Source organism: Crinia signifera, chromosome 6, assembly GCF_055691185.1.
Source record: "Crinia signifera chromosome 6, ASM5569118v1, whole genome shotgun sequence".
Taxonomy (NCBI): Eukaryota; Metazoa; Chordata; class Amphibia; order Anura; family Myobatrachidae; genus Crinia; species Crinia signifera.
Window position 1 is genome coordinate 256,121,656 of NC_139222.1, and position 25,415 is coordinate 256,147,070.

Here is a 25,415-nt window from a genome sequence, read left to right on the forward strand (position 1 = left end):
AAATATAAGATACAAAGTATGAATACCGTAATATAAATGCGTGATAAGGTTTGGTGAGGAAGCCAAAAATACTGTATGCAGAGTTGATTTCCAAAGAATAGAAGTTCAGCAACTATTTTCTTTTTAATTATATATGGATAATGCATACAGTAGCTTGCATCAAAGGCGTTCCAGATATCCCGCCATGTCCCTTGGTGCTAATTTGTAGGAGATGCTAAAAATTGTTTTCAAGCCAGCAATAAAGTGGGGTGAGACCGACCCCCAGACGTTTATGGTAGAGAGAACTAATGGTTGAACGCATCTAGTTAGATGCCTAAAAACATCTGGCAATGTCTAGATTGACAGTAACAGTTCAAAGTAAGCAAACAGGAGGTCTAGTATATATTGTATTATCCTATCATAAGGCGGAGACTTCCTGTCTTAATGCTTCTAGCTACACCACATACATCACACGGCTTCACAATAGATTCGTTGGTAAATAAGAACAATCATTTCTATAGAAATCAGGATGGCTACTTAGATCATTCTGCAGGACAAGGCATTTCTCACCTTAACATCCTGGATTTTTATGCATGCGTGGTCATCATCTTCTTCACTGCTGCTGTCAGTTCTCCAACCATGCCAAGTATTGAAAGGACAGATGGTGAGGTTAACAGAGCCATGTACTGGTTTTCCATAGGTGTAACTAGAGAGGTGAGAGGTGATATAAAGATGGTAATTCTATCAAATAATCTATCACTATACCATACTTCTCAACTATGCCAATTTTCATGGGACAGTCACGGTTTTTGTGACTGCTCTGCATCTCGCTTCCCAAAAGTGCTAGGTAGGTGTGAAAAAAATTCTGAAAAGTAAGAATGATGGTACTTGTGGAGTATCACGGCTCCCACGACCTGCATCGTATGCAGATCGTATGCTAAAAATCGCATCGCATCGCATGTGTCATGGCGATGCGATGTTTTACCGATTTTTGACTATTTTAGCTCAAAAATCGTATACCATCGCATAACATCGTATGCATTATGTAGTGGCATACGATGTTATACGATGCGATACGATGTTTTACCAATTTTTGAGCAAAAATGGTCAAAAATCGGTAAAACATCGGATAACATCGTATGCCATATGTAGTGGCATACGATGTCATACGATGCGATACGATGTTTTACCGATTTTTGAGCAAAAATGGTGAAAAATCGGTAAAACATCGGATAACATCGCATGCCATATGTAGTGGCATACGATGTCATATGATGCGATACGATGTTTTACCGATTTTTGAGCAAAAATGGTGAAAAATCGGTAAAACATCGCATGGCATCGTATGCCATCGATGCGATACGATGTTTTACCGATTTTTTAGCCATTTTAGCTCAAAAATCGTATGCGATCGCATCGGATGCCATACGATGGCATCCGATGCGATGCGATGGCACCCGATTTTGCACTGAAATGCATCAGAATGCATTGAAATGTGTATTAAAGTAGTGAAATGCCCCCAAATGCCATTTTTCATAGTGCACCACCCCCACTATCAACGTCAACCCGAAGCGTGGCGAGCGCAGCGAGCCCGCGAGGGGCGGCGGTACGCGTCCTACGACCTTTTCATACCCCCACTATCCACGTCGGCGTGGAGTTGAGAATAGAATAGTGTGGCGAGCGCAGCGAGCCACCGAGCCCGAAGCGTGGCGAGCGGACGCGGATACCTTCACAGCTATACGCGTCTCCTCGCGGGCTTTACAGGTATCCGCGTCCCCTCGCGGGGCTCGCTGCGCTCGCCACGCTTCGGGCTCGGTGGCTCGCTGCGCTCGCCACACTATTCTATTCTCAACTCCACGCCGACGTGGATAGTGGGGGTATGAAAAGGTCGTAGGACTTGTACCGCCGCCCCTCGCGGGCTCGCTGCGCTCGCCACGCTTCGGGTTGACGTTGATAGTGGGGGTGGTGCACTATGAAAAATGGCATTTGGGGGCATTTCACTACTTTAATACACATTTCAATGCATTCTGATGCATTTCAGTGCAAAATCGGGTGCCATCGCATCGGATGCCATCGTATGGCATCCGATGCGATCGCATACGATTTTTGAGCTAAAATGGCTCAAAAATCGGTAAAACATCGTATCGCATCGATGGCATACAATGCCATGCGATGTTTTACCGATTTTTCACCGTTTTTGCTCAAAAATCGGTAAAACATCGTATCGCATCGTATGACATCGTATGCCACTACATATGGCATACGATGTTATCCGATGTTTTACCGATTTTTGACCATTTTTGCTCAAAAATCGGTAAAACATCGTATCGCATCGTATGACATCATATGCCACTACATATGGCATACGATGCCATGCGATGGCATACGATTTTTGAGCAAAAATGCTCAAAAATCGGTAAAACATCGTATCGCATCGTATGACATCGTATGCCACTACATATGGCATACGATGCCATGCGATGGCATACGATTTTTGAGCAAAAATGCTCAAAAATCGGTAAAACATCGCATCGTATGCCATCGTATGCCACTACATATGGCATACGATGCCATACGATGGGAGCCGTGATACTCCACAAGTACCAGAATGATTTACAAAATATGTATGACACTTTGTACCCTCCTAACCCTGTGTGAATGTTTTTGTGACACCTTTTATCCCCACACTACCCATGTGTGTCACCCTGTCTAAGGAGTCCCTTATAAAATGTTGCTATGGGGCCCAGAGAGTTCTACTTATGCCCCTGGCTCTCAGGACAGACGGTCAATCAAAAATGTAATGGATTAACTCTCATCTGAAATGCTACACAATGGCACTTATTCAGATCTGAGAGTTACATTTGGGTGGGGTGTGTTGAAACTGAAATCTAAATTGCAGTGTAAAAATAATGCAGACAGTATTTACCCTGCACCATACTTGCCTACTTTTGAAAACTAGTTTCAGGGAAATTATAGTTGGTAATAGAATTTTGCACAACGCCCAATTGAGGGGGCGTGTCATGCTCCACCCAATGATCGTGTCTAGTTCCATATATGGAGAGATTGTGAACGTGGCACCTAGAACCGTGGCTGTGTACTGCTATATCTGAGAGGAATCTTGTAAAATGACTTATATACAAATGTAGATGAGCCCCAAAGCAGTTAGTAAGAGCTAAAATACTTGGTAAAGTGCTGGGGAATGGTGCAGATGATTCAATGTAACTGTATCTAGCTCTCATTCTTTTTTTTCCCCAAAAAATGTAGCACTGCAATGTGGGCTAGGTGAAATGAGGGAGATTGCTAGACTAATGAGGGAGAGAGGGAGTCTCCTGCAGAATGCAGGAGGGTAGGCAACTATGCCCTGCACAGAAACAAAATAACTCCCGAAAAACGAACTCTCTCTGCACATGTTACATCTGCCCCACCTGCAGTGCACCTGGTTTTGCCCATTTTGAGAACAAATTTGCACTGCGATAAGATCTGAATAAGGGCCAATGTTCCTCAGTCCCAATGAGCCAACGCTGTGTAGTAAATGCAAATGATGTGTACAGAGATTGTCTGCCTAACTGCATGTAAAAAGCATCACGCCATGAAAGTAACTGATCATATGGGAGCGATATTTGTGTAGTTTGTATTCAGGATTGTCATGTTATGGAAAAACTGGTCACAGTACCTGCCACATGCCTCTAGGTGGCAGGATTTATCGATCACTGATATAGTGGATGGGACGTTCAGATGAAATTCAAACCTCTTCAGTACTGAAAGAATAGAAGCAGAATTTACACTTATTATATACTGTAGAAAATTATGGGCACAAATGACTGTAGAGATACAAATAATATTAGGACAAATGGCGAGTTATGTTTTTCTTATGTTGTAGGATATAATTATGCCCCAAACACATGAATAGGATATAGGAGGTTTGGTATCAGAACACATTTCATTGAGGAAATCCTGTGACCAGAAAACTCTTTTAACTAAACAGGGATCATAAACAAAGCCATTTGTAGTGTATCTGCTTATTGATTACACTGGCAAAGAACACTACAGTAGTATCCACTTAGTTGTCTACCATATGGTATCAATTTTGACACAAAATGTATATTTCTACTAGGAGCTTCAGAAATCATAAACAATGCATCTGACATGAGTGTGCTGGTCTGGTACAATTTGGGAATCACTAGGAGGTGTTTGCCCTTCTCTGGGCCCTCTCCAGTTCCTTAATATCTTTTTAAGGTGTGGTGCTAAGACCTGGACACTGAATTCCAGGTGGGGCCTTACTGATCGGCATTGTACTTCTTTTGTAAATAAAGTACTCCTTAAATTAGCCAGTTTCATAAATGCTTCAGAGCCCAGTTATAGAGGAAACAATCTGATCACTAAGGTAATGCTACTGTATGTTCATCATTTATTGCTAGAAGCAGGAGGAGACCATCTAACTGCATACCGCCCAACTGTCCCGATTTTCGCAGGACAGTCCCAGTTTTTGGGTACTGTCCCGTGTTCCACCCGGTGCCGGCAGTATCCTACGGTGTGGGGGAGGGGTGGCAGTAGGTCATCCCCCTGCGCTCTGAAGGAATAGAAGCTATGTGTGCACATCTTTTATTCACTGAGACAGGGAGAGGGGGCTTGGTCAGCAGCTCTCAGATCACTGGCCATGCACCCACAGTGGCAAAACGGTGGCGTGGCTTCACGATTGCAAACATTCCGCAATCCAAGCCCCTTTTAGCCAAGGTCACGCCCCTTCCGGGCCATGCAGAGAGTCCCGTTTTGGCCCTCCAGAATGTTGGGAGGTACTGTATGTAACTGTGTGGTAGTCTATGTCGCTGAGAGTAGTCAGCTGTGATAGAGTGTTAGGGGACATGTGGCCTCTGTATTTTTCATGGTGATTGGAGTAAATAGGTTAATGCCATAAAAGGCAGAGAGATAGAAAATCCATTGTGAGTAATTTATTTAACTCTTCCTTCGCTATATCAGTATGTGGGGATCGGCATGATCAAAGTCTTGGTGCTACTGTGACACAGTCAGGGAGATTCTGATTATTTTCAGTAACCAGTCAGCGAAAACTCCGGGATGCCTCCTGAGTTCCCTGACCTCGACCAACTTAGACAACTTCAATCTGGTCATCTTCCCATCCCCTCCTCACACTGTAAACTCTAGTTGTTATTATCTGTTATGGTAATTACCTGTAAGGCCCATTCAGTGTTTACTGATATAGAATTATAAATAAAAACGCCAACAGACCTTCACAGGTTTTCAAATATATCCTTTAAAAGTATTGCAGTCAATAATTGTTCAAGATCACTTTGGATCATAATCATGCCCATTAGTATGTATCTGCAGAGTTCTATGTTGAATTAAGGTACATTTGATATGTAGTATGGCCATGTCTAGTGTTGAGGACATGGTAAGTTGCCAATATGTTTTAATAACTAAAGAATGTATCAATGACATCGGTGGTGGATCCTTGGTCCTGGTACATGGAAACATGACCATCTGACTGTTCTAACAGAACTCCCTACCCCTCAATGACAAGGTCATCCAACTCCACTTATGCAATTAAAGAGTAACTTAAGGGGCAATTCAGACCCGCTCGTGTGGGTCAAATTCATTACCCCAGACGATTGTTGGGGATTGCACATACGTGTATATGTGCATGTGCAAGCCCCAGGTTCGAACACCTTCAGTGAGTTTCACACTCGCCCGGGTGTTCGCTCCAGGATGGGCGGACAGGGGATGGATGCAGGGGACCTCCAGCATTTTATGGGCACGCCCATGGAAATGCAGCAGAGGATTATCTTCACTCTCAGTCAGTGGGCGTCTCAGTAGAACGGCCATCGGCCATGGAATTAGCTAGTTATGCTTCTGCAGAAGACTCAGTTGTGGTTACATCTGCATCCAACACTGAACCAGGCATAGTGTCCTGTGGCTAATGTTAGTCAGGATTGGACTGGCCCACTGAGGGAATGAGGAAATCCATGTGGGCCCTACCTCCTAAGGGGACCTAGCCCTCTCTTATGATTCAGGTCTCAGACCATGCAGTAATATATAATACCTTGTTACTCTATTAGTCGCTCATTGACTTGGTAGAGCAGTACCATGGTCTTGTGAGTGAAATGGGACCTTTATTTTAATTATTGGAAATGTGATATTGTAAAAAGTTGGTCTAAACATCATGTACAGGGTCATGTTTGCTTTATACACTTGGACCCAGGGATATTGGAGATTATAAAAATTGTAAAAACCAGAACCGGACTAGACCTCAGAACGCCGGACCGGACAGTATCCATTCAGCAAACCGTTTTAGTTTTTAATAAATTCCCGGACCATACAGGGAGGCTGTAATCTCTCCCTCCTCGTCTTCCTGGTGACAGGTATCACAGGCACCCCCAGACAGGCACCCCCGGATGGCACAGTTTGATAAATGGAGCCTGTCTGATCTGGCGCTCTTGGGTCTTGTACGTTTCTGGTTTTTACCCATTCCCCTGAAACAATATAGTAGTACATTTCCTTGGGCTATAAGCTGTAAACTCTTACAGAATATGTTATATTTTATGATACACAATTAAGTTGGCAGTACGGATCGTGTAATGGTTAACATTAGTGCCTCACAGTGCTGAGGTCATGGGTTCGATTCCCATCATGGGTCTAAGGGCGAGATGTATTAAACTGAAAATGCGGTAAAACCCCGGTTTTACTGCATTTTCCTATGTATCAAAACCCAGCCGCACCGATACCGCATTGTAGGGTATCGCCACCTTTGGGTGGCGATACCCTATAGAAGCCTATGGGCTTCTTTTCGCCTCCGACGCAAACCCGCCGCCTCGCCGACCCCCCCTCTCCCCCTTCCTCCGGCTTACCTTCTTGAAAGGTCCTCCTGGACCCTGGAAGGTAAACCCCTCCTCCCCCTAGTGAAGCAGCCGGACTTCCTTCCGGCTGCAGAGGGGAGGAGGAGGTGCCGGGGACAGCCTGCTTAGCTGTCCCCGGTGTGAGGGAAGCAGGAGGCGGCAGGAAGGTGACGGAGACCCCCCGCACACCACAGTACAGGTATCGCGGGGGGCCTCCGTCACTGCACCGCGATGCTAGCCGCATATGTTAGTACATATGAACTGGCATCACGGCGGGCGGGCGTCGATGTATAGTAATACATCCCGCCCTAACTGTGCAGAGTTTGTATATTCTCCCCGTGCTTGCGTGGGTTTACTCTGGGTACTCCGATTTCCTCCCACAATCCAAAAATATACTGGTAGGTTAATTGGCTTCCAACAAAAAAATTAACCCTAGAATGTCTGTGTGCGCGTGTACATGTGGTAGAGAATATAGATTGTAAGCTCCACTGGGGCAGATACTGATGTGAATGTTCAAATATTCTTTGTAAAGTGCTGGGAAATATGTAAGCACTATATAAGAAACTGTTAATAAATAAATTATAAATAAAGTGCTGCAAATAAGCACCATTTGATAGCACAGCAGTTTCATTATAAACATGTGTTAGTAATAGTATATTGTTATTTTATGTGTAAATCTACTACTACTACTCTTTGGTTTATTTTTAATTGCAACTTACCATATTCAGAGACAGTAAATCGTTTTTCACATGCAGACGGTATGTTGATTTTATAATTTCCAAGAGATAGCTCATTTGACAAAGGGAAACTAAAATCAGCAATCCCGTGGTTTAATGTTACATTGAGCCATTGTCCAATGCGGTTGTTGTTTGCATCCTGTAGGCAAATAGATTAAAGAAAGAATTGTTGTAATCCATTATGGCAGAGCAGAGGTCATCACTAGCGGGGTACATGTGGTGTGGATCACTACCGGGTATCATCCTTCAAGGGGGTGACAGCTTAATGCAGACTCATCGTCAGTGAATGGGATTTGGGTACTGCGCTGGGATATTATTGTGCAGCTTTCAGCTCCATCATTCTGGGCGAGATGTACTAAGCTATGAAAAGTGATAAAATGGAGAGTGATAAACAACCAGCCAATAAGCTCCTATGTAATTTTTCAAACACAGCCTGTGGCCGGCAGGTAAGAGCTGTTTGGCTGGTGGTTTATCACTCTCCATTTTATCACTTTTCAAGCTTAGTACATATTGCCCTGAGGAAGAACCAACAATGCAAGTATAGTATACAGATGTAGCCATGCTCATTATCACTACATCCCAGCCACCGGTGCGGTCAATTGTCTCCCAACAAAATTTACCCTAGAATGAATGTGTACATGTACATGTGGTAGGGAATATAGATTGTAAGCTCCACTGGGGCAGTGACTGATGTGACTTTTCAAATATTCTCTGTAAAGAGCTGCGGAAAATGGGGTTATTCTGGTTCACTCTCAAAAACAAAAAAAGAAGAAGAAAGAATTTGTATTGGATGCACTCCTCAGGACCAATCAAGAAATTTGTGGACTAATTCCTTTTCTATATTTTTAAGATGAGTGGGGGCTCCTTTTATCTTTATTGTGACAGAGTAGGATAAGGAGACAGCCACTAGTAGCGAAATGGAGAGGTTAAAAATTAACAATGACATACATACATTTAGTGACAATAAAGGTAAGAGTTTGTGATATTGAGAGTTTAAAATGTAGGTAGGGATGACTGTTGGTTAGTGGTGTATATAGGGGTATATTTTCCACCAAGGTTCTTTGTATGCACTCCTATGATGCTCCACAGATTGTATATTGTTTTATTGTGTTTACACTTGTTTGAGAGAAAAATATACAAATATATGCCTCAATGGGTTTTTCTCGGGTGTAATGGTTGCTTTACCACAGGGGATTGTTACAAGTTTATAAGTGAAGAAACAGTGTTGCTATTTCACACTCAGTGTATTATTTGTATCAATTCACTGAGGTCTGGCGTCATGCCCAGAGTTGGGGATATCAGACTTCTTATATGAATATTAGAGCCTGAAAGAGTGGAGCAGCAGCGCCATCTGCTGACCGATTTTATTAGTGGTACATTTAAGTATAAATCCTATTGCACCACACTGGTATCAAAAGCTGGATGGTCTAAGGCTGGCTTAAATAGTCTCTGCTCCCTTTACAACCCTCTCTGTGGTAAGATATGAAGCAAACCTTAAGGAGACTTCAACACTTGGTATAACATTATTATGTAAGAAAAATAAATTTTCTGCACTAGCACCAAACAGTCATTTTCCCTAACTCTACAGGTAACAGGACACGTGTTTCGCTAATTGCTTCTTCAAGCTGACCCTCGGTGCTGCTGCTCCACTCTTTCAGGCTCTAATATTCATATAAGAAGTCTGATATCCCCAACTCTGGGCATGTCGCCAGACCTCAGTGAATTGATACAAATAATACACTGAGTGTGAAATAGCAACACTGTTTCTTCACTTATAAACTTGTAACAATCCCCTGTGGTAAAGCAACCATTACACCCGAGAAAAACCCATTGAGGCATATATTTGTGTATTTTTCTCTCAAACAAGTGTAAACACAATAAAACAATATACAATCTGTGGAGCACCATAGGAGTGCATACAAAGAACCTTGGTGGGGAATATACCCCTATATACACCACTAACCAACAGTCATCCCTACCTACATTTTAAACTCTCAATATCACAAACTCTTACCTTTATTGTCACTAAATGTAGGTATGTCATTGTTAATTTTTAACCTCTCCATTTCGCTACTAGTGGCTGTCTCCTTATCCTATTCTGTCACAATAAAGATAAAAGGAGTGCCCACTCATCTTAAAAATATAGAAAAGGAATTAGTCCACAAATTTCTTGATTGGTCCTGAGGAGTGCATCCAATACAAATTCTTTCTTCTTTTTTTGCCCTTGATCCTGATTTATTTGGGATAGCACCCCCACTGATGTCCACAAACATCTAGTGGAATACCACCCCTCAATTTTAGGGTGTCAATATAATTGTGTGTGCAGAACTCCCCAAATCCCTATACCCTCACTCTCAAAGACACAATCACTCGCTAATCTACAAAACCATATGCACTGCAGGTGGGGCTGATGTAAATGTGTAGAGAGAGTTAGATTTGGGGTTTTTATTGTTTCTGTGCAGGGTAAATCCTGGCTGCCTTATTTTTACATTGCAAAATAGATATCAGTTTGAAGTACAAACCTCACCCAAATCTAATTCTCTCTGCACATGTTACATCAGCCCCACCTGCAGTGCACATGGTTTCGTCCATTAGAGAGTAATTGTGCCTTTGCGGGTGAACCAAAATAACCCCCTATGTGTGCGCTATATAAATAACTGGTAATAAAATAAATAAAACATGATGCCCAGCATATCTGGGAATGCTGGGTATGCCCCTGGAGTGATGTACATGGGGGCTTCCTATGAGGCCACACCTCTTTTAAAGGGTGCACACCGGGGGGGGGGGGGGGGGGGGGGCTAATTTATCACCAGTGGTCACCAACCCTAATGCCACCACTGCATGGTGGCATCATAACAATTTTTTATTTATATATTATACAGGTTATTAAAGTGACATTTAGAGAGACCTACATATGCCCCAGACATTACAGTACATGTATTATGTGACAGACAATAGTGTTATTGAATTCTCATTTATTTCTGAATTCCCAAAAAAATATTCCCCCTCCCTCTAGATTGTAAGGTCCTTAGAGCAGGGCCCTCCTCCCTCCTGTTCTCACAGCACTCTTCTTGTATTTCAACTACAGCTCTCTTACTCTCCCAGAGCCAGTCCTAGCCTAAATGACGCCCTAGGCAAGATTTTGGCTGGTGCCCCCTAGCACCGCCACTAGTTCCGCCTCTGACCCTGCTCCCCTTTCCAAGCACCATCAACCCTCATCATAGCAGTTATCATTTTGGTGCTCCTGCCCACAATATTTTAAATAGAAACAGTGCACACATTTGGTGCGGAGCCCAAACAGGGGTGTGCTCTTGCTGGGAAGGGGCATGGCCACACAATAGTACCCCCAATTCAAATTATGCCACACAGTAGTGCAACTTTATTCACATTATATCATGCGATGGTGTCCCTTATTCTCATTACATCACACAGTAGTACCACTTTACCTTATGTACATTACTCCTCACATTTTTCACATTATACCCTTAGAAAAAAATCCTGAGAAAATATTGTATTTTAAGCACCTCCATGGCCACACTGCAACCCAGCACAAAGCAGTGTGTGCTGGGCAGAGGCGAAGAGCTGCAGCTGCTGCTGTCACTTAAGGGGAGTGGTTATAAGTAAAAAAAAAGGGTCTTGTTTTTAAATCTGCATAAATTAATCATTTAAATAAAACATAAACAGATACAAAAATTGTTCATGTAAGACGTACCAGTAGCTCAAGCAGAGGAAACTGTTGACAAAGAAAGAGAAAAATAGTGAAAACAAATTCTTTATGACATCATAAGTATACATTGGACTAATGATATGATAAGTATCCATTGTACATATACTGTACACAGGATACAGCGGTATCTTGGCATCATGTCACATGCAGTAGCTCTGTATCTGCTCTGTCTAAACTCAGCAGCTGAACAATCTCATTATATGCCTAACAATCTGGAAGAGATGAGCTGTAATATACAATATACCCCGGGCCTGATTCTGACTGTGGGAAGTAATGCTGATGTCAGATGCAATTGAGTGATTTTATTATTCCAGTCAGCTCGTAACTGTCATTTTTTAAACACATGACAAGAGCTGATTGGCTGGAGCACCATTTATCATACACATGGAGTTTTATCATTCACAAGTTTTAGCTCTCATTGATAAATGAGTCACAAAGTACCAACCAAACAGCTTCTGCCATTCTTCAAACAGCCTGCAAAATTACAGTTAGGGTCATATTGGTTAGTTCTTGCTAAAAGTCGATTTTGAACTATTTCAATTGATTTTAAATCAAACACAGCGACCATATTGCCCGCTACATTAGACATAATCGCCCCCTTGTGTACACAGCATAAGTGATATCCAGGCTTGAGCACAGATGGTTTAATTAAAATCACTCAGATACTAATTAAGTCACCTGTGCTCAAGCCTGGATATCACTAAAACCTGCACTGTTAGTTCTGTTTCACAGGCTCCGGCTAACGCTGGGCGGTGAAACCCCGCATGGACAAAATCTGTGCCGTACAAAGTAGTTAATAATGGACAGGATTGTGTTCATTCACACGGGACGGTCATGCGATAAGCGGGACAGTTGGGAGGTACTGTATGAGATTATAATATATCATATAATAAACAATGTTTTTATTATAATGTATTTCATTGTTGAGTCTTGTGTCCTATCTTTTTTTGGGAGAATAATAATAAGCTTATTTTTAAGCTGACAGGTGATTGAGATAATCAGTCATCAAGACTTAAATATCAGAGCTCAAACCAGACATCTTGAAAAAGTCTCTGTTGCTAGGAGACGAAACGCGTCGATGTCCCCTGGTTCTTGGTCAACTTGATCGCACAGCAGCAGCAGCAGCAGACTTTCCACCTTACCCTCACGCCTGACCTCCCTCTCTGCATTATCATTGCCGGAGACAGAAGGCCACCGTCACTCAGCGCAAAGTCGCCGCTACATTGTACCACCCTGCATTCGACCCGGTAAAAATAGGAATCAACTTGTGGTCCTGTTACACGGCTGAGGTGAGCTTCTCCACTCCGCTTCCGCCCTCCATACAGGACAATTGGGACTGTTACAGCTAAAACCCAGACGGCACAGACATTACAGCAGGTGAAAGGTCATTAGTTCGACAGGTCATTTGTTCGACAGGTCATTAGTTCGACAGGTTATTTGTTCGACAGGTCATTAGTTCGACATGTCATTAGTTCGCCAGTGTCTAGGTCAACAGTGAAAACACATTCGACATGGACACAGTTTAAAGTGCACTGCATCCCCTTCAGGCACACTATTTTATTCTCCCACCACGCCCTAGTGGATGGTAGGGCATGAAATAACGCCTGTCGGCACATGTTGGTTTAAAAAACAGTGAAAAACCCCAATTCGACCTTTTGACTGTCGAACTAATGACCTGTCGAACTAATGACCTTTCGACCTAGAACCATGTCAACCTTTTCCAATGTCGACCTAGACCCATGTCGACCTAATGGTGTCAACCTAATGACTGTCGACCATCATGCTGTAGACCAAATGACCGCATCCCCTTCAATAACTGGAGAACTGCCTTTGCTACGATCAGCTTGCAAACGCTGAAGTTCTGGTCCAGACACACTGGAGAAATGCAACAAAGTACATACCATTTCGTGAACTAACCATTTGTGCATCCATTAACTTCATCGCTGCTGTTTACTAATGAGGCATAACTACTGAGGCAGTATCTTTGCTGCATATAAATCAAGCATATTTTCTTGATAATAGGATCACATTCATTTACTGTATCTATATACAGTAGCTAAGACCAGTGCCATAACAATGCACCGCAGACCCTGCAGAGGCACTGAGCAAGTGTGGGCCCCGGGAGTCTGCGGAGCTATCGATGCACTGCTGCCGGGACCTCTGCTTGCCACTGATCTACTTGTCTGCGGTCCTGGCACTCCTCCTTGCTGGCTCCAGCTAATGAAGAATAACCCACACAAAATGTCCGCCCCCTTACAGCAGACACTTTTTTAGGATTCTAGAGACGGTGGCCTGCAGTTCCCAGCCACAGACCTGGTGGCGGCGTCAAGCAGCGGGGTAAGGCAGGGCAGGGTTGGGTCGAGGTGCAGGCTTTACGTGTGTGTGTGTGGGAGGGGGGGCATTCTGCCGAAGTTTCTGGCGGGGGGGGGGGGGGGGCGCACAATTTATAGTTACGCCACTGGCTGGGACGCCAGCTTTTCTTTATTAGTGATTTTTGTATTCGTATATATTTCTGTCAAACTTTTTCATTATTATGTGTTTAGAAATATTTTTTGATATATTACCAGTCTTGTGTCATCACTGAAAAAGTGGACCTATGATACATTATTTAATTAATAATTTGACAATAGGTGCAAGTGTCAGTGCTGTGACAGTGTCTTAATTGTATTTGCAATTTAATGGTATAAAAACATTTTTTTTTTTAAATCCTCACCTTTCTTTCTGCAGGATGGAAATCCATGTCCACGGCCATCACCCGAAACTTCACTGAAATCAATAATTAGATAATCAGGAAAGGTGTCTATACTTTAGTCAATACTTTGCTAGTTGTAGCTGAGATATAATTGTGATTCCATGCTATTTAGTCCTACCTGTATCACCCGGCTTGTATGTGGCTTTATCAGTCTGGAAGAAGCACGTTTCAAAACCTTGGATTATACCAAACTTCTTGGTCTCGTTGATATTGAGGTGTTCTCCATGTGCAAATGCCTGGAGAGACCAGACTGAGTATTCTTCTTTTATTGTAGGAACCTGGTGAGAAGTAAGGGATCATTCTGAGTCATCACTGATTGACTTACTGTATTCCCCCCACCCATTCCTCACCCATCTCCTCCTCACGTCTATGCTGCTCCCAATGGATATGTGCGAAAATTGCCCTCACTTGCTGTCGATGGCCAAGGACACTTGCCGAGTGGCATCAAACACAATTTCACCCACAGTCTCCAGGGCCCAGGTCAGTTCACACCTGCAGCTGCAAGACTCCCGCTGGATCTCAAACTGGATCACTCAGCCAGCCTGACCCAGGCCCCCAGCCTCCATCTACTTCCGTTCCAAGCTGGGAAGTGCCACCGACAGCTGTGCTTGGAATGTTAATATCAGCATGGGCTTGAGATCCACAGCACTAAGCAGGGCCAAGGAAGGAGGGGCTAAGCAGCCATGGAACCTGCATGATGTAACCCTGTAGCACAATGCCGCGGCAAGGGTGTGTGGCATAGTTGGGTTACATGGAATAGAGTAGAGTAAGTGCTGGGAACATGAATATGCTTAGAATGACAACTGTACTGCTAGCACTGGGCTATGACTTACACAGCGATAGGGCATGGCTACATAGGCAGTGGCGTAACTACTGTAAGGCAGCCCCAGCTGCTGCTTGGGGGAGCAAGTGGCAGCAGGGTATGTGTGGGTGCCAGCACCCGCTCGACGCACTGACATGCTGCTGCCTGCTGCTGCCCACTGGCTGAGCACAGGAGGCGAGTCAGTTGCAGCGCGGGTGCGGCCTTGGCAGAGACGACAAATCACCCCACTGATTCAATTGACTGTACACAGAGCTGGCTATTGGCTACTGTGTACAGGATGGGCATGGATGGGCGTTCTAGGGTGGCCTGGGATGCGTTGGAGCCAAGGGAAGCAGCAGTGTCTGCTGGTCTCTCTTCCTCTCTCCTGCTTCAGCTTCTCTGTTATGCCTGGGGGGGGGGGGGGGGGCTGCACATCCATTTACACAGCAAGCAGTGCTGCCGAGAGGGTGGCCGGGCCATGGTATTAGTAATTTAGCATCCTACTTGATCACTGGAAATGCCATATATTGGCAGTCTGAATCATATGAAGTTATGGTGTGTACACATGGTTAGATTCAGGCTAATGGACACTTTTGACTTTCCAATATTGGCTAATTGCACTTTAGATTTACCTTAGATTAACACTATCTTGCTATTTGGCTCTAGGCCATAAACATTCTACAGGTAAAATAGTCAATATAGGCTTGCCTGCACATATTTATCCATGTGATACCGACGCCACGGGGCCGGGCATTGGGATGGCATGCGACTTAACACTGCGATTTTGACTAACTTGCTATGCGCATTTGCAGGACCGCCAATAGGGGGGTGCTGTGGTTACAGCTGTCCCAGGCCCCAGCTCTGGAAGGTGCCGTTCAGCTCATTTTGTCCACCGCAACCCCCCGACTGCCTCCGCTGTGCTGCGCTCAGTGTGCTGTACCCAGGACACTGGTGGGCAATTAAAATGCTGTACCAGCTTTTGAGCCAATCAGAGCTCGCATACCAGCAGCCAATAAGAGCAGCTGCCAGAGCACAAGCTCTGATTGCCTCAACAGCCGGTGCTGCATTTTAATTGGCCGCCGGCATCCTGAGTTGAAGAAGTCGGCACTCTGGGACATCCGGGCTGCAGCTCAGCAGAATAGGAGATGGGGGAGCAGGAGCTGGGTTACGGTAAGTCAAGTGAGGTGGGGGGCCCAGACTGGAAATGATTCCCGGGCCCCAAAATTCCTGGCGGCAGCCCTGCGCATTTGACTATAAAGCCAAAATCGCACCATGTGTAAGCAGCTTTAAACTCAATATTAATCTTATCATTGTTATGGTGTGTAGACATGTTGCTATTGGTGGCCGCTGATATCGATTCAATTTTGGCGGGGGACGGGACCCGGCGGGGTGCCGGCAATGGCTGGCAGGGAGGGAGGCATTAAGAAGCATGGCCCTCAATCTGACATAGTGGAAATAAACGGAACTGCAAAGTCTATTTCTAATCTGGTTTCCGATGCAGCGGGGCCGTGCATCAGGACTGAATGCTGCAAAACAAGGTGCAATTTTCACTATTTGCTGTGCGTTTTTGACTATGTACAGTAGTCGAAATTGATAGTGCAAATTGCACTGTGTGTACACAACATTAAAGTACATCTTCTTCCGCTTAATCTAAAGATACATTTCAAATCAAATCATATCGAACAAAAAAATTATGATTGGGGAAAAGATGGGAGATCTATTTCACATGGAATGTTACTATGGGCAACCAATCATAATCTCCTTATATTTATTTTGCACCCTCTAGAAGATAATAGACAGGATCTGATTGGTTGCCCATAGAAACATATCATGTGAAATAGAACTCCCATCTCAGTAAATTCCCCCCTATTGCCTCTATTAGAATATTCTAAATGTTATAATCTCCTTGATAAATACATCATTGACTTAATTCTTAAAATTGTATTGGAGGCTCCAGTGGCGTAAGCTTATAAATATCGCTTTTAGATGGCCTACAGGGACTGAAGCCTGCACTGAAATGGCAGGTCTCCATCCATGATGTCTGACAATGGCTGGGGTGTCAGGATTAGACTAGTGAGGTTCAGCCATCTGCAATTTGCAGAATCATTATTCTCTGGTGGGGGGTGCACCATCGCTTGCGCCAGTGCAGGCTGAGCAGTACAAAATGTTAGCCATCCTGTCCCCTATTGCAGGGGTTGGCAAGGCTCCTTAGATAGAGGCAATTAGCTCTGCAGCGGGTTTGCCACAGGGCTCCATTGGAAGAACAGCGGTCACATTTGGATCCTACGTTAAACCACACAGTTGCTGCTATACTGTACATGCAGGTGCCCCATCAGAGACAGGCAAATCCATTGCCTCTGGGAGTTATGCCCATGGAAAGTCGCCGCCTCCTGATTGCCAAATGATGCAGCAGCTTTGCTGCGGTATTGTGACGGTTTTACAGCAGTTTAGAACAAAATACTGGTCGGTGTCACCAAACTTCCGGTGGTTTTGGCATTTTTAATCCCCAGCACTCCACCAGCAGATTTAAAACTATCATCCAGACTGGAGAGTAGTAAATTTAGCGGTATAAATGGTAAAGATCCCCATTGATGGATGGCCTATTGAAAAAGTCATCAAACCAAATCTACCCCCAAGTCTTCTTGAAATTAACAGGGACATTATGGAATTTTGCTGACATTTTTCCACATCAAACTGTACCTAGACAATATAAACTGTAGCAGTATATGTGGGAGAGTTATGCTGGCCACACAACAGAGCAACTTTCCTCCAACCATCCAACTAGTTGGTTGGGTGGAATAAAAACATGGTACTGGATAGGAGCAAATGTAATTTGTAATTAAGTCAATTGTTTCCCAAATCAGAAATTGTAAAACAACTGTCACTAAGACAATGGCCCTTATTCTGGTTGGTGCGGCCGGAGCCGCACACGGTGCTCCGGCCGCACAAACCAATCCCCGCCCACGAGACGGATCGCCACGGCCGTCCGTACACGGACGGCTGGCGATCCGCATAAAAATGGTGGGGCGTACGCCTCCACCATGGTGGGAGCTGCCCCCTGCATTCGATGGTCGTCGACCATCGAAGGCAGGGCCGCACGCCACAGCAGCTCCCGCAAGCTGAGACCACACGGACAATCGTCCGTGTGATAGCTTGTATGGGGGCTGAGAGCTGACATCCGGCGACGTCAGCTTTCCGCCCCCATCAGTGGCGTCATACCCTGATTAGCATGCATACGCCCCGCGTTTGCATGGGAACGCCCATGAAACGCGGGGCGTATACATAGGGAAATGAGGGTATGAAGCCCCTCACGCCCCTATACGCCCCCTTTGCGGCGGACGAAATACGTCTGCGGCGAATGGGGCTGCACATGCGCAGATTGACCTCTGCGCATGTGCAGACTAAAAACATCGGCGGTACGGCCGCACGCGGGCCGTACCGTCCGATTCAGAATAAGGGCCAATGTACTGTAGTTGGACCTATTTGATTTCACTGAATGTTTTTGTCCTTTCTCCTGAGTTTGTGAGCAAATTGCTTATTGGCATTTGCCGCCATACAGTACCAGATTTTCAGTCCATCCAACCAACTAGTAAGATGGTTGGAGGAAAGTTGGTCTGATGTGTGGCCAGCATTAGATGGCTTCTATTTGGAAGCTAACATGCTCAGCATTTATTCTCTTTTTTATTACTAATATCTCCTAGAATCAGGGGCGGATTAAGGTCTGTGGGGGCCCTGGACAACAGGGGAGGCTGGTACCTTGGCAGCGCAGGTGGGCAGGGGGTCCCTGCAGCGGTCTGGGCAGTCAGCGCCGGGGTCCCTGCAGCGTATGAGAAGTCAGTGGCAGGGTCCCTTGCAGCAGATGGGAACTAGTAGCGGTATTGACTACTAATTCCCATCCGCCGCAGAGACCCCGTCGTTGACTTCCCATCCATGGCAGGGACCCCGGCACTGACTGCCCAGCCCACTGCAGGGACCCCCTGCCCACCTGCGCTGCACCACTCACCTGCGCTGCACAACTCTGCTGCCCAAGCATGGGGCAACAGGAGCCCCACACTGGCAGCAGTGCAAGTGTGGGGGCCCCTTATGTGTGGGGGCCCCGGGGTGTCCGCCCCTGTTGCCCTGTGCTTAATCCGCCTCTGCCTATAATCCTGTATTTATTTGCATTACTCAGACACAGAGTTCATTATAAGTTAAACAATTTCGCAATAACATTAAGGAGGAATTTTAGTCCACAAACCTTATATGCTAGACATGTGTACTCACCTGGAAAGGGAAACAGTTGGAGTAATCCACGGTGTCTACTTTGTGCTCAGCAATAATATGAGTGTGCTCATCTTTGTGCAAGGACAGTTTGAAGTCAACAGCCCCATCTAGATCAAGGAAGGTCACACAGACTTTCTGCTGGAGTCCCTGCACTGAGTGTGCCGGAGCTGTGATCACAAAGTGCCTACATAGACACAGAAAGAACAAATGGAAATACTTCATAGTTTATATTATAAACATTTATAGACAGGAATTATATCTTGGTAGTTAGGTAGTTTAATTGGAAGACACGATATTGTGAGTAAATATACAGTAAGTACTGTGACAAAGAATCAAATAGACTGGAACAAGATGAAGTCTTGGTCTTTATTTTTGGAGCAGGTCACAGCATACCAGGTCATCAGCATAAGCAAGGAAGGTGACAGCATTGCAGCATGCAGGTGTCACAGCATAGTACAAACTCTTTAGAAGGCTCCAATGGTCCCTACCATAGCCCACACACCAATTTATCACTTGGGCAGCTATTCCAACATCAAGAGCAATGACCTCTGCCCTGGAAACACTTATATCCGGAGAGCACAGGTGCTGCTAATCAGCCCAACTCTGATTACATCAGTTTACTTGTTGCTGCTCCTCTAAAGGTGCATACACACTGTACAATTTTTTGACCAATTTCGTTGAAAGACATTTCCCTTGAACCCAGTGTCCTGAACGAAAGATGTTGACGAAAGATATTGATGACAGACGAAAGATGAAAGATCTAGCTACAGTTTATTGGCTTTTTTTGAAAGATATCCAAATTTAGCTGCATGCACAGTTGATGAACAACCTTGATGAACAACTGGCGGGTATGGGTTTTCCTTTTATACTTTATACCTATATCTTTTCTGGGCTTTCTCATTGGAGCTTATGTGTATGTAGCTTTCCTGCAATGACCCAGTGTTAACCAGGTGGCTCCGCATACTGAGCTTTAACAGCAGAAGCCCTCTGACTCCTTCAGCAGCAGATTCAAAGGAGATTTTCTTTTCTCCCTTTTCTATATATTTTTCCTACGCAACTTGTTGCATCTAATAAACCAACTTAAATGACTAATATGTACGTTATAGCACAATAAGACACTCTTCTATTAATTAAGGTCCTAAGAAGTTATATTATTGTGTCCTTAGCAAGAGCAATGGTTTATTGATTTACAGCCATCTATCGCACTGATGTTTATTGTACCCCTTATTTCTCCTGCATATCATGTTTTCTGAGATACTCAATTTATTAGCAGGAAGATCAATTATGGAATAGAAGACTTGTTATTAACAGGTCTCTGAACTGTATATCCAGCTACTTCTACAAAAATCTTTTCCTTCATACAAGGAAGGGAGATTCTGTCACTAAATATCATTAGTGTCTGGTTGCATATTTTCCCATTACATCTTGTTTCTACTACTCAGATTGCTTGGGTTATTGTGATTGCTAGTGTCACAATTGATTAGCAATCACAAGGCTGTACATAAGCAAACAGCCAGACACGAGACTGGCAACGATATTGCAACATTATTACAAATGTCTGATCTTTGTGTTGCCAATTGTAATATCTCAGAGTACACTGACTGAGGGGGAGATTCTCTAAGAATCTCTGCCCCCCTTCGCCGCCCATCGCATATTTAATTATCGCATATGCTGTAACATATGCGATAATTAAGGCAAAGGACAGCTCTTGCGTTAAGAGCTGTCCTTTGCGGTGAGAGTCGCCGGGTCCCAGCAGGTCCCGGCGGCTCTCCCCTCCCTCCCACACCCGGCGCTGCTGCTGCTGCGCCGGGCTCTCCTCCTCCCTGCACCCGGAAGAGGATCAGTGCAGGGAGGAGGTCACAGGTCCGGGCAGCACTGCGCTGTGCTGCCCGGACACAGGTGAGGGGGCGATGCGGGGCGGCGGGGGGTCGGCGCGGGGCGGCGGAGGGTTGCGATAGAAGCCCATTGGCTTCTATGGGGCATCGCCAGATTTTTCTTACAGCATCCCAAAATGCGGTAAAAACCCCGATAACAGAGTTTTTACCGCATTTTTAACTTAGAGAATCTCCCCCTCAATCACTACAAGTGAGGCAATATCACATTGGAAGCATACTAGATATTCCCTCACAAGGTGATATTTTTGCCAGTTCGCTATCATTAAAACGTAGCTCATCTGTTCTAAATTATACAGAAGCAGAGAGCTACATTACGGATATTAACAGTATTTTGACTGCAATATATTTTTAATATTTCTTTGTTGTCCTGTCTAGGAGATATATTTTCTCTTGACATGTGTTATATGTTTAATGTATGTATGTAGAATTGTCTTTGTCTTGATAGTTGGCTCCCAATATTTTAAATTGAATCATAATAAAAGTTCATTTTTAACATTAAAACACTATCCAAATAATAGTTTGTGCCCCTAAAAAAGAGAGAGTTCTTTTCTGTCTTTCCTTCCTGCATTATATCACTCTCTAGGGAGCACCTCCACCTTCATAATTTACAGATACGTCAGTATCTATTATTATATTTTTTCTACTGTGGAACATTACATTTTGACATACATGAATCTTTGTGTAACAAACAGTGATACTTGTGCATAGACAAAATTTCCCTCTCCCCTTTCCCCTGGTAATAGGTGTATGTGCTACTGTCTTTCCCCCACCGGGTCCCAGTGTGTCTCCCCGCCGGATTTCTCTCCTCGCTGTGCATCAGCACACGGCGGCAGAGTGTCCTTCCACCATGTGGCTGGACACTGAAAACAGCAGCCAGTCTACTGTTAGGGCTCCATCCTCTGTGCTGGCTGTCAGCAAAGCATGTAAGAGTGTGTGGGGCTGTTAACCCCTGCCACCCCGGGCACTATCACGGCAACGATCGCTGTGACCCGGGGGTATTTATACAAATTCGAGATGTTTTATATTTCTGCTGGGGTCCTCACTAGTGCAGGCAGTGGGCTCAAGCCTGAGATTGAGCACTGAGCATGTAACCCCCTGGCACTGTGCATGAAACCCCTGGCACTGAGCATGTAACCCCCTGGCACTGAGCATGAAACCCCCTGACATGGAGCATTTAACCCCCCTGGCACTGTGCATGAAACCCCTAGCATCTAGCAAAAAAAAAACTGGCAACGAGCAAGAAACCCCTGGTACTGTGCATGGAACCTGGCACTGAGCATGAAACACCTGGTGCTGTGCATGAAACCCCAAGCATCTAGCAAGAAACCCCTGGCAACGAGCAAGAAACCCCTGGCACTGTGCATGAAACCTGGCACTGAGCATGAAACACCTGGCATCGAGCAAGAAACCCCTGGCAACTAGCAAGAAACCCCTGGTACTGAGCATGAAACCCATGGCACTGAGCATGAAACCCCTGGCACTGAGCATGAAACCCCTGGCACTGAGCATGAAACCCCTGGCAAAGAGCAAGAAACCCAAGCAATGAGCATGTAGGTAAGCAGCACTTGTGTGGCATAATATGTAATAGAAATTACCATGTGTGGCATATTATATTATATTCTGTGTGGCAATACAGTTGTGGAATAATGTGTAATGGGCATGATGATGTGCATAGTCCCCTGTCCCATAAACCCATGGCCTAAATTTTTGCTGCGCCTTTGGCGCGCAGTTAAGCTATTATGGGGTGTTTGGGTTGTCTTGCACTCTGGGGCATAATTTGAATTAGAGGTGGTATTATATGGCCTGCATTATTCTTTTAATTGGTGCACAGGACAGTCCATAAATTTAAAGCTTGCAGGAGGGCTTCTAACACCCTCGCACCCACCCTGTGACACAATGGGGGGAGGGGGGGAGGCAGGGGAAGTGATTTGCAGTTAATGTTTATAAGGAGTGTCCTCATATATCTCGTGTCTACATATTACAGTCACAGATGAAGCACAATGGAACTTTGCCATACTTGCAGAGACTCAGTGGAACACAGATATACAAATGTTCCACATTAGATTGGTCCATGCAAGCAAGCATGGTAGGTTTCTTTTTCCCAATTATTATTATTTTTTCATGCAATAATGTGCTTGTTTTAAGTGTGAAAAGACACCCGGTGCCGCAGAGTTATACAGAACCTGGCCAGGAGGGGGCGATTTGGTGTGACTTGAGCAACAGAGTATGTGGACACATCTGTAGTCACATCACCAACATGTTGGTGACTCCAAATACCAGACAATGGAAGAGCACCATGAATTACTCTATTAGAACTTGTGCAATTGTTCAGTTGAAGAAGTAGGGATACATACAGCAACATAGACGGTGTGTAAGATAAGACATTAGAGATTAAGAAACAGGGGCACAGGCATAATAGAAAATATTAGTATCAGACCCCACATTGTCAACCCCACACTGCCACCAAGGCCTACTTTCCAGTCCCTCAAGTGAAAGTATGGAGGTGGCATCTGAGATGTTCCACAGCTTTCTCCTGCATTAAATACAACAAGGATGTCTTCCTCATAGACATCCTTACATATGTTAAAGTCAGACTTGGTGGCGCCACATAAGGTATAATGGTGGTGCCAGTCCTGACTATGCATGCATTTTCATATATTATTTATGTTTATGCTGCCTGTGAATATCATCTTGTTGTCCAATTCTTCTTTGTAACAGCACTGTATTGACAGTTGATTGCCAACACAGTTATAATATGATATAAGGCATCTTTATTCTCTTTAGTGGTATGCCATTTTGCGGGCTCAGCTGCGCTGCCGCAGTGCGCTGTCCTATAAAATGTCTGGGCATACCACCAATATGAAGGTGTGCGCCATTGATGCCTGCTGCTGTGCACCACTGGCACATCACCTCTCCGGGCACCCTCCACAGTGGTCACTCCCCCATCCCCTTCACTCCTGTTGCTCCCCCTCGCCCATCCATTACGGTGATCATACGCCGGAGCTCCTTTGCCGGTACCTCCACAGCCATTAGTTGCAATGAGCAGGAGGTGGCAGGCTCTGAGATGTGCGACGTGGCTCGGGGGGACTCAAGAGCGCTCGGGGGTTCGGGTGCCTGAGTCCTCCCGAACTGCCCCAAACATCCCAGAGCCTGCCACCTGGTCACTGTCTGCTGTGAATGGCGGCTGGGGCAGTGGCAGGTGAGCTCCGGTGTATGATACCCGGAGCAGAGATTAGGAGGGGGGTAGTAGCCCTGCGTTCTGTGGTGGGTTTTAGGTGTCCTGCCCCAGCAAAACCCTCCACTCAAGGGGTTAATGAGCCAGCATCATATATTAAACATTATAATAACTTATTATAACTTCTGTAAGTACTATAAGAAAAAACCCTGATACTGATGTTGGGATGCGTCAAGCACAAAGCCTTCAGTAGTTAATGGGTATACACACACATGGGGATATTAATGTATGTCTTAACCCAAATCAAATATTGTATAAAATACCTTCAGGCTGTGTGTAAGGTCTATATGAAACATAAATAAATTTTGTGTAATTGCACAAACTTTCTATTCTTATTCTTATTATTAATAATAATAATAATAATAATAATAATAATAATAATAATAAAAAATATTGTATAAAATGACCTACTGGCTATGTTTTTAGGAAACGTAAATGCATAATGTGGTTAGAATTGTGTCCCATTCCAAGATATCTCATTGTTGTATGCAAATATTCCAAAATAAGGAAAAATCCAATATCCAAAATACTTCTAGTCCCAAGCATTTTGGATATAGGAGACCCAACCTGTAGTACGTTCCCACAATAACTGTCTTACGGGTCTGATGCTGATGTAAGTGCTGAGCTGAAGATGGCCAGGCAGACGGACACCAGGAGAAGCTGCATGTTGGCCCACAAGTCACCTCCGCTGAATTTGTCCCTCTGTTGTCCTATATATATATTCTGCCACCTCCCTTGCTGGAGGCGTATGAGGACATCAAACTTACAGGGAGACACTTGGCTGAATAGTCATATTTCAACACATGAACTCTTATCTTCCATGCAGGTTATGTTCATGAACTTGAACTGATGTAATCTGATTCTGCTTTGTAAGCACTTTTTTAAATGTTTTACTATAGATTAGTTTAAAACAATGTTAAGCAGAGTCTGAACAACTGAAATATAAAAATGAAATGTAGCTGTTTGTATTGTGATTTACTCCATTAAATATTTTTTCTTGAATATGTTATAAAATATACACCTAGCCTGACCTACACCAAACAGCGGGAGATGCCTCGCATGAGTGAGCCGACAGGTCCTGTGCAACTCCCTTAGCATCTGGTGTCTTGTTTTGCATCTTATTCACATTGCTATGGGAATAAGATGCATCAGCATATGAAATGGCACATAATATTCT

The 25,415-nt window shown here is 44.5% G+C and overlaps 1 protein-coding gene across 1 annotated transcript in view; it reads right to left on the bottom strand.

The window, feature by feature from the left end:
- LOC146009238 (alpha-2-macroglobulin-like) overlaps nucleotides 1-24,990 on the bottom strand; it is a 138,227-nt gene extending 113,237 nt beyond the window's left edge. Inside the window, exons 1-8 of the mRNA XM_083149400.1 lie at nucleotides 24,837-24,990; nucleotides 19,109-19,292; nucleotides 14,162-14,321; nucleotides 14,005-14,057; nucleotides 11,277-11,297; nucleotides 7,547-7,703; nucleotides 3,653-3,737; nucleotides 550-685 (exon numbers count right to left, since the gene is read on the bottom strand). Of these exons, the coding sequence (XP_083005526.1) occupies nucleotides 550-685; nucleotides 3,653-3,737; nucleotides 7,547-7,703; nucleotides 11,277-11,297; nucleotides 14,005-14,057; nucleotides 14,162-14,321; nucleotides 19,109-19,292; nucleotides 24,837-24,904 (864 nt within the window). The 5' untranslated portion in view covers nucleotides 24,905-24,990. The remainder of the gene's footprint in view (nucleotides 1-549; nucleotides 686-3,652; nucleotides 3,738-7,546; nucleotides 7,704-11,276; nucleotides 11,298-14,004; nucleotides 14,058-14,161; nucleotides 14,322-19,108; nucleotides 19,293-24,836) is intronic.
- Nucleotides 24,991-25,415: the final 425 nt, after the last annotated feature.